We start from the raw sequence: 9958 nt of genomic DNA on the forward strand, positions 1-9958 counted from the left end.
GCTGGGGGATTGAACCGCGGTCCCTGTGCTTTGCTAAGCTTGTTCTAAGTAGGTGCTTTAGACCATTGAGCCATCTCACCAGCCCCATATTCCCTATTTCTTTTTTTTTGGTGGAACCAGGGATTGAACTCAGACCCTTGCGCTTGCCAGGGAAGCGCTTATTCCACTGAGCCATCTCCCCGGCCCCATATTCCCTGTTTCTTGATAATGTTTACATAAATACAAATTTTTTCCTGCACTAATGGAGATTAAACCCAGGAACTCACATGTGCTATGTAAATGCTCCACTACCAATATATAACCCCGTCTCTAGTCCCTGGAACTTCTCTTCTTGCTTGCTTGCTTGCTTCTTTTTTTTTTTTTTTTTTTCAGTACTGGAGATTGAACCCAAGGCCTTTGTACCTTTACACTGAGCTACTTATTTTCCTAGGCTGAACTTGAATTTGTAATGCTCCTGCCTCACCCTCCCAGAATGCAGGCATTACAGGCCTGTGGCTCAAGTTTCTAGCCCTTTTTTAAGGTTTTATTTTGAGACATGTCTCCCTAAATTACCTAGACTGGCTTTCAATTTAGGATCCTTCTGTCACGCCTTCCCGAGTAAGTGGGATTACAGTCATGTGCCTCTATACCCAGCTAGTTTAATATTAAGTTTTATTAATCAAAATTTATTGGTGACTACATTAAGTATAAATATTATTTGTACTTGAGCCTTGTGTGCTATGATTGTAATTAGTTGTTGGTATTTTTTTTCCTAATTTTTATTTATTTATTTGATACAGGGTCTCGCTCGCAGTTCAGACTCGTAGTGATCCTCCTTTCTCAGCCTCCCCATTGATGGGATTACAGGCATGTGCCACCATACCTGGTTTTGGGGCTGGCAAGGCATGTGGTACCGGGAATCAAACTTGGGTCCTTGTGCTTGCCAGGCAGGCATTTAGACCACTGAGCTATCTCCCCAGCCCTCTCTTACTGGTATTTTCTTGAAGTTAATAATCTCAACTCTTTCTGTTATTTGTTTAGTTTTCCCTGTAATCATAAAAGCTTATTTTCAAACTTTGACAGTAGAACAACTCTCACTGTGGCTCTACCTTTCATATAATCAGTCAGTCTCTTTTTCTTCTTGAAGTCATCCTGCTCCAGTCTAGACTGGTTGTTTTTTAAGGTCACTGGTGGGTCTGAAATTTGCTTCCACCAATGTCACTGTTGGAATTTCCTTTGCCTTGCTCCTGGGACAGTGCAGATTGAGAAGCCTCTGTTCTTTCCATTTCTGTTGTTCCACACTAGTGTGCTTCCAGCTGGGATCTGTGCTCTGATGGTTCCCTAATATATCTGCTAGGTTGATTAAGTCTTTTCTCAGATTTTATATTTGTTGATTTGGTAGTGCTAGGGATGGAACCCAGGGCTTTACATGTGCTAAGTAAATGTTCTTCCACTGAATTACACCCGTACTAGATAACTGTTCTATCCTTGAACTACACTGTAGCTCACTGTAGTTCACTGTAATCTGTAGCCCTCAGATTACTCCTTAGACTTGCCATGACCCTTAGAGGTCCCATTCCCAGTGATTGGCCACTTCGGATCTGATCCCAGCTTGTAACATCAAGTCAGGTATAGTGCTCCTGTAATCCAGTTCCTGTTGAAAAGCTCTTCCTGCTGAGCGCATGAGGCCTTGGTGGGGAGGGACATTCAGATATGAACCCTAACAGTACTTTGTCACCTAATTCATGCATTTATTGGCTTTATTGTTATTATCTCTCTTCCTCTAATAAAATATAAGCTCTCTGAGAGGAAAGGTCTTTGTTCATGAATGTGTCTATTGCAAGTACCTAGAGTGCTAGCTGGCAGTGTGGAAACACTGAAAAAATATATGTAGAATGAAGGTGCTCTGATTCATCCAGTTGCTTTTGGACAGCCTGTTTATTTATTGAGTCAGGGTTTTGCTTTGTAGTTCAGGCTACCCTTGAACTCACAGTAATCCTGCTTCAGCTTTACAAGTGCTGGGATTACAGGTGTGTGCCATTATGCTGTTTATTTTTTATTTATGTTTTTATTTTGTTTTCTTGAGACAGGCTATTGCTATCTAGCCAAGCCAGCCTTTAACTCACAATGATCCTTCTACCTCAGCCTCCCAAGTGCTGGGATTACAGGGTTTTAGATAGCCTTTTATCTAAGCCACCTTCATTATATCTTCTCAGTAATATAAAATGGGAAAAGTAATTTTTTTCTCTTTATAATTTTGTCCTTGGTTAGATCTTGTCAACAGAGATGGTTGCTTTGAAGGTACAATAGGAGGTGCTGAAGAATTAGAGATGTTCAGGGGGGCCTGCTGGTTAGCTCAGTTGTTTGAGCATCTGCTCATGAAAATGCAGTCAACTGCAGGATACTGCAGTTCAATCCCCAGCTCCACCTGCCCTTAAGGCAGCCTGAGCCAGCTAAAAAAAAAAAAAAAAAGAAAGAAAGAAAAAAAAGAATTAGAGATGTTCAGTTCTTGTGTATATAAATGGATGAGTTTAATGCCACACTTTTTTTTTTTTTTTGGTACTGAGAATCAAATCCAGCCTCACACTTGCCAGACAGGCACTGTGCCACTGAACTATATCCCTGGCCCTGTACCATACTTTTAGATACGTCACTAGAGGAAAATTGTGCTTTGACTGGGCTCATCATTGTCTATAATAGCATTCAAGGGGAAAGAGTTGAGGACACCTTCTTCACTCATTTCAGTGAAGAAAGTCAAGTTATACCTGGCCAACCACAGACTTGTACTCTAGTGGACTTTAATACAGCACTTACTTTGTTTTGTTACTTTTCTTGTTTTATGTCTTCTATCCTCAGAATAGGCTCCTAATGAGGCAGGTGCTGTTAAAAGCTATTAGTATTTTAATGGTAGAAATCAAGGAAACTAGGAATGTGAATATAGCTCAGTGGCACAGTGCCTGCCTGGGAAGCATGAGGTTGTGAGTTTGATTCCTGGTAGTAAAAAGAAAAGAAACTAAGTCACAAAACTATGACTTACCAGGGCAACACAGATATTAAATGATAGAGTTGGGATTTGAACACTGATAGTCTGGCTCCAGCGTTCATTCTCTTAATTTTTATTTTATTTATTTATTTATTTTTTAGCAGCGTCTAGATGTGTTGTACAGGTGCCTTTGGGAGATGTGAACCAAATAATCCTCCTGCCTCAGTCTTGAGTGCTGGAACTGCATCTGTGAGGTGCTTGTCATTGTGCCCAGCTCTTTTCTTTCTTTCTCTTCTTTTTTCTGGTACTGAGGATTGAAGCTAGGGCCCTCGGTGTACTAGGCCAATGCTTTTGTCACTCAACCTATATCCTCAGCCCATTTTATTTTTTGTTTTGAGACAGGCTGCTTGTAAGTTACCTCAAATGGCCTTGAATTTGTGGTCCTTTTGCCTAAGCTTGACGAGTAGCTAAGATTCTTCTGTGTACCACCATGCCCAGGGCTCTTAGTAATTTTTAAAACAATTGTGATAAAATATACACAACATTTCGGGTTGGGGCCGGGGAGTTAGCTCAGTAGAATAAGCGCTTGTCTGGCAAGTGCAAGGGCGTGAGTTCAATCCCCAGTTGGTGGGGGGATTTAGGGGATTTTTTTTTTGGTGGAACTGGGGATTGAACTCAGGACCTGGCACTTGCCAGGCAGCGCTTATTCTACTGAGGTATCCCCCCAACCCCAAGCGGATCCTTTTTTTTTTTTTTTTTTTTTTTTTGTGGCAGAACTGGGGATTGAACTCGGGCCCTTGCACTTGCCAGGCAAGCACTTATTCTAATGAACAATCTCCCTGGCCCCAACATTTAAGGTTTTAACCATTGGTTTTGTTAGGCATTGAGGACTGAATTTAGGGCCTCATACATGGTAGGCATGTGTTCTACTACTGTGCTACAATACCCAACTGCATTTTAACTTTTTTTTTTTTTTTTGGAGTGTTTGAAACAAGGTCTCACTTTGTAGTTGAGGCTGGCCTTAAGCTATAATGATCATCTGCCCTCAGTCTCCTGAGTCCTGAGATTACAGGTGGCCACCAGCACACCTGGCATTTTTAACCATTTTCAGCTGTGGGGTCCGGTGGCATTAAGTCCATTAACTGCCATATAATCATTGCTAATACCCGCCTTCAGAGCCCCTGTACTCTCACTTTAGTGACATCTATTATACTTTGTTTCTGTGAATTTGCTTATTCTAGGTAAATTATATAATTATGCAGTGTTTGTTCTGTCTGATTTTTATTTCAATTACATGTTTTTCAAGTTTTGTGTTACAGGATATATCAGAATGTCTTTAAGTATGTATTAGAATGTCTTTTGTGTCACAGGATGTATTAGAACAAGTGGTTTTGCTCTGTAAAAATCTTTAGGGAACCTGCCCATTAGCTCAGTTGTTTAAACGCCTGCTCATGCAAACACAGTCAGGTGCAGGATACTGTGGTTTGATCCCCAGCTCCACCTGCCTTACCAGACCTGCCCTTCAGGCAGCCTCAGCCATGAGAAAAAAAAATCTTTTGGGCTGGGGAAATAGCTTAGTAGAATAAGCGCTTGCCTGGCAAGCGCAGGGTCCTAAATTCAATCCCTGGTACCGCAAAAAAAAAAAAAAAAAAACTTTAGAAACGGCAGGTTCCTTGGCAACTCACTGGGGTCCCCTCCTGTCTCTCTGGGACAGAAACTTTTCCTCAATAAATATATTCTTTTCCTTAAGATTTTTCAGAACTGTCATCTGTATCCGTAGTTTGCTTGACATTTTTGTTAAATTTTACATATTTTTTGGTATATATTCTAATTTCAAACTTCATATAACTTATATTTATTCTCTGTCTCATTTTTGTCTTGTTGTGGGACAAAGTACCCAACACCCAAAATTAAGGAAGGAAAGGTTTATTTAGCTCCCAGTTCGTGGAGGTTTCAGTCCATATACAGCTGGCTGCAAGGCAGAGCGGCACAAGGCAGAGCGGCACATGGCAGAGGGCAGCAGCTCATAGTGGTGGAAAACAGCAAAACAACAAGAGCAAAAGGGAGGAGGAGCAGCACCAGCGGTAGCAGAGAGCAAGGCTGTCTCCCTTAGGGTGCGTTCAAGCCCTCCGCCCCAGGGTAGGTGTAGCACTCACACCCCTAATCCCAGCGGATCCCGAGTCAATCACAAACTCTAGTTAGTATTCCACCCCATGACTTACATGAGGCTCTAAGGCGACAACTAGACACAAACTATAACATTCTCATAGCTATTTTTACTTTTAGTTCAGATTATTAGTTCCTTGAAGCTATAAGAATGTATGTGTATATTTAGTTTTTCACAGTACATAATATACAGAGTCTAAATTTGTAAAATATTTTTGAATACATTGTTTAAAGGCAGGTGTAGTATTTATTAAATTTTATCTTTTTGCTACTGGAAATCAAACTCAGGACCTTGCGCTTGTCAGGCAGGTATTGTGCTTCTGAGCTGTATCCCCGGCTCTAAATTTTAGAGTAAGATCATTTCTCTTAAAAGATCATTTTCTCTGTTCCTTTAAATTTGTCAGGTTGGTCACATATTTATTGAGAGAAAATTTGAAAGGACATCAGGTCATTAAGATATAATAATTGATACGTATGTACTCAACATCAGATCATATGTAGAAAATTTGAAATATAAGCCTAGAATAATTGTTGTATTTAGCAGATAAGATATAAAATTAAGATAATTGAGTCTTTCCTTAAATAACTTACACCTTTTCAGATTGTTGCCAGCAAAGGAGGTTTTGAAATGGTCACCAAGGAGAAGAAATGGTCTAAAGTGGGAAGCCGCTTGGGGTATCTGCCAGGAAAAGGAACTGGGTCTCTTTTGAAGTCCCACTATGAAAGAATTCTCTACCCATATGAACTGTTCCAGTCTGGTGTCAGCCTTATGGTAAGATGCGGCATTGTTCTTAGAGTTGATAATACCCGCTTTCTAACTGGAAACTGTTTACCACAAGTTAGTAATTGATTATGCATAGCAAGATGGAGTCGATTTCTCCAGGAACTGAAATGTGGGAAACAAGGTGTATATTATAGTTTAAAAATCATAACTATTCCTAGAAGGTGCTTGAGGGTTTCCTTACACAATTCAGGCTGACCTTGCACTCACTTTGTAGCCCAGGCTGACCTCGCGCTCACTGCAATCCACCTGCTTCACGCCTCCCGAGTCCTGGGATTACAGATGTGCTCCACATCTGGCTACTTATACCTTTTACCTTTTTTCATTTTTTTTTTAAGAGAATTAAAAAATAATTTTAAAAAACTATTAGAAATAATACAGACTTTCACTAAACAGATGATAGGAATTCAACAATGGTTGTCTTCAATTTAGTTGTTCATATTTATTACCAGATATAAGCATGCAAAATTGGTCAGAAAATACTAACTAAAAAGGAAAAAATCATAACTGTTTTTAGTGACTTACAAGGTAAAGGGTAGTTTGAAAAATTCCTCCTTTATGTTTCTCCTATTTTTCACATGTCATTTTGTACTATCGCCTTAGCCATAGCAGGTAAATAGTTAAGTTTTAATGAATGTGTACATTTCTGCAGCATTCACTGCAGTCCAGTTCTAGAACACTTCTACCTGTCAGAAAAGTTCTTTAATATTCTGTGGGTAGTTTCAGTTCTACCTGAGACTCAGGCATTATCTACTTGTGTGCTTTCTGGCTCTGTAGTTTTTACCTTTGTAAGGAATTTCCAATTGAGAGAATCATATAATAAGTTTTGGTGTCTGGCTTAGAAAAGAAAAACAATTTTTTTGGTAACAGACCAGCAAATATTTTTCTTCTTTGTTTTTACTTAGAAGTTTTGTAATTTTAACTTTTTTTTTTGTTTGTTTTGCTTTCAGACAGGGTCTTACTATGACTATCTACTTACTGTGTAGATCAGGCTGGCCTTGAACTCAAAACAATCCTCTTGCCTTAGCCTCTTGGGATTATAGGTGTGTGCCACCACACCAGGCTTTAACTGTTATGTTTACTTCTGTACTGCATTTTACCTAGATTTTTTTCTTTTTGCATATACAGTGAGGTAAGCATTTGGGGAGCATATGAATAGTCACTTGTAGCAGCCCTATTTTATTTATTTATTATTGTTTTTGGTTTTTTGAGACAGAGTCTATTTATGTAGCTCAAGAAATACATGATCTTGAATTTGCCACAATCTTCCAGCCTTAGCCTCCTGAGTACTGGGATTACAGCTGTGTATTACCATGCCTGGGGCCATTTCTCGTAGAACACTGTCTTTTTCCATTATGTTACCTTGGCACCTTTGTTGAAAATTAACTTGACCGTAGGTTTGTGAGTTTATTGCTACATTAATCTATAATAGTCCTTTCTTCATTTGTAGTTTTATTTTTGTGGTTTTAGTTACTCTAGTTAACCATAGTCTGAAAATATTAAATAGAAAATTCGAACAATAAGTAGTTCATAAATTCCAAATTTCATATTCTGATTAAGAATTTTGTACCCTTCTGTGCTGGATGTGAATTATTTCTTTGTGCCCTTTATTTACTTAGTAGCCATCCTACTTACTAGATCTACTCTTGTAGTTTCATAGTGCTTATGGTGAAGTTCCCCTTATTTCACTTAATATGGCCTCAAAGTGCAAGGTAGTGTTGCTGGCAGTTCAGATGTGCCAAAGAGAAGCTGTACAGTGCTTCCTCTAGGCGGAAAGATGAAAGTATGATAAGATATTTTGAGTGGGACAAACAAGATTTATGTAAATTTTATTATGTTGCAATTTTCTATTTTATATCATTGCTAATCTCTTTCTGTTCCTGATTTATAAATTAAACAGTATTATAGATATACATGTATAGAAAAAAATCATTATGTAGGATTTGGAAATTCCTAGAATTGCAGGCATCCACTGGAGATGAATGTAAGCCTGTGGATAAGAGTAGAGTTATTATGAATGTCTAACACATACCATACTAGGTACTGCAGCTTTATAGTAGAATTTGGTGTTCAGTAGGATAAGTTGTTTGTAATTTTCTTTTTCAAAATTTGGAAGCAATTTTTGTTTCTACATAAATATTAGAATCTGCTTTCCCTTTGTACACATAAAAAAATTAGATGTTGAGGTTTTGATAGGTATTACCTTCAGCCTAAGATCAATTTGAGAGAAAATTGCAACCTGGTTTCAGTAGCTTCAGGGATTTACTGGAAATATATTACTTCACTGATGCTTAAACACATTTCTTATCAGCGAGTCTGCCCTCTTTCTGTGTTCTGATCTTTTAGGGTGTACAAATGCCTAATTTAGATCTTAAGGAAAAAGTGGAACCTGAGGTTCTCAGTGCTGATATCCAAACTTCCCCTGAGCCGGGCACCAGGATGACCATTCTGCCTAAGAGAACAAGACGGGTCAAGTCTCAGGTATCAGCGTCATGGACCATTGTAATAGGTGTTTCAAGTACATTGACTCTGTAGAATAGTTTTCTGGTCACGGGAGGCCATTCTTGGCTATGTTCTTTTGCATGTGAGGAGATGTATCTTCTCTCTTAGTTCCTTTTTCATTGCTGAGATAAAGTACCTGATAGCTACTATTTATTTATTTATTTATTTATTGTACCAGGAATCAAACTCAGGACCTTATGCTTGCCAGGCAGGCACTGTGCCATTGAGGTATGTTCCTGGCTCCTAGTAGCTACAGTTTCAAGGAGAAAAGTTTATTTTGGCTTATAGTTTGCAGAGGTTTCAGTCCTTAGGGGGTTCCAGTGCAGGGCAGCATGACAGAGGAGAGTTGCTCAGGGCATGGCAGGCAGGAAGCAGAGAGTGAGATGGGGAGAGGTAGACACTGCAGCCCAGGCCCCCGTGAGCAGTAGCCTCCGACCAGAGTTTACCTCCTAAATCACACTTAGCTTTAAACTTGTAAGTAGACTAATCCACAGATGTGATTCATTCCTCTGTGATCCAGTCACCTTCCAGAAGCCCCACGTAGCGCATGAGGCTTTGGAGGGCCGCTAGCTAGAAACCGTAGTATCTTCGTTTTGCATGTATGCATGGGTGTGTGTGTGTGTGTTTGTGGTACTGGCATGAAACCCAGGAACTTGGTGTATGGTACACAAGGCTCCTGTTGCTGAACTACACCCAGCCCTGGTTTTATTTTATTTTATATTTTACATTTTATTTTATTTGAGTTGGGGCCTTGCTGTGCAGTTCAGCCTGGCCTTCAGCTTGCTTCGTAATTCAGGGTTAGTCTCGAATTCAGGCAGTCCTCCTGCCTTGGCTTCGTGGGTGCTGGGATTACAGGTGTGTGCCACCGCACCTGACTTTTTAAATATTTATGGAAATAGAGACTATGTAGAATTTTTTTACCTATTATAATAATTGTCACTGCAGTTAGACTGTTTGCTGTTAGATTGAAACTAGAGATATTTCAGGATTTGAAGTTAAGATTTTTGGGGGCCAGGGAGATGGCTCAGTAGAATAAGCGCTTGCCTGGCAAGCGTAAGGGTCTGAGTTCAATCCCCAGTTCCGCCAAAAAAAAAAAAAAAATGAAGCTAAGATTTTTGTTTTTAGCTTAGAATTTGTACTTAATTACTATATTACCAGTTTGCCTCTTTTTTTTTTTTTTTTTTTTTTTGGTATTTTTAAGGCGGGGTCCCACTCTGCAGTTCAGGCTGGCCTTGCGTTCACTGTGTACCTCAGGCTGGCCTTGGGCTTGCAGTGAGCCTCCTGAGTGCTGGGATACATGCACGTACCCCACAGCCTGCGAGTCAGCCTCTATTCTTAGTCTTCTGTTTGAGAAAGTAAAAAAGTTTCAAAGCTACTGATACTCATTGAGAATGGAAGCCAGGGGAATACTACTACTTAACTACCACATCCCCAGTTTTGTTTTGTTTTTTTAACCTGATAAACTAGACAGCCTTTTTATTAGTTCGAGCTTTTTTTATGTATTAGGATTTTATTGGTACATTTTATAATTTTTTTTTTTTTTTTTT

At 39.4% G+C, this 9958-nt stretch overlaps 1 protein-coding gene across 4 annotated transcripts in view; it reads left to right on the top strand.

Annotated features, from left to right (window-relative positions):
• Kdm5a (lysine demethylase 5A) overlaps positions 1 to 9958 on the top strand; it is a 125706-nt gene that overhangs the window by 18822 nt on the left and 96926 nt on the right. For 3 of the 4 annotated variants that reach the window (XM_023717719.1, XM_004633393.2, XM_023717721.1), the window contains exons 4-5: positions 5730 to 5900; positions 8256 to 8390. In XM_023717719.1, coding sequence (XP_023573487.1) covers positions 5730 to 5900; positions 8256 to 8390 — 306 coding nt within the window. The remainder of the gene's footprint in view (positions 1 to 5729; positions 5901 to 8255; positions 8391 to 9958) is intronic. The other variant, XM_023717720.1, reaches the window with a different exon arrangement.

The sequence above is a fragment of the Octodon degus genome, unplaced genomic scaffold, assembly GCF_000260255.1.
Source record: "Octodon degus isolate 3935 unplaced genomic scaffold, OctDeg1.0 scaffold00054, whole genome shotgun sequence".
NCBI lineage: Eukaryota > Metazoa > Chordata > Mammalia > Rodentia > Octodontidae > Octodon > Octodon degus.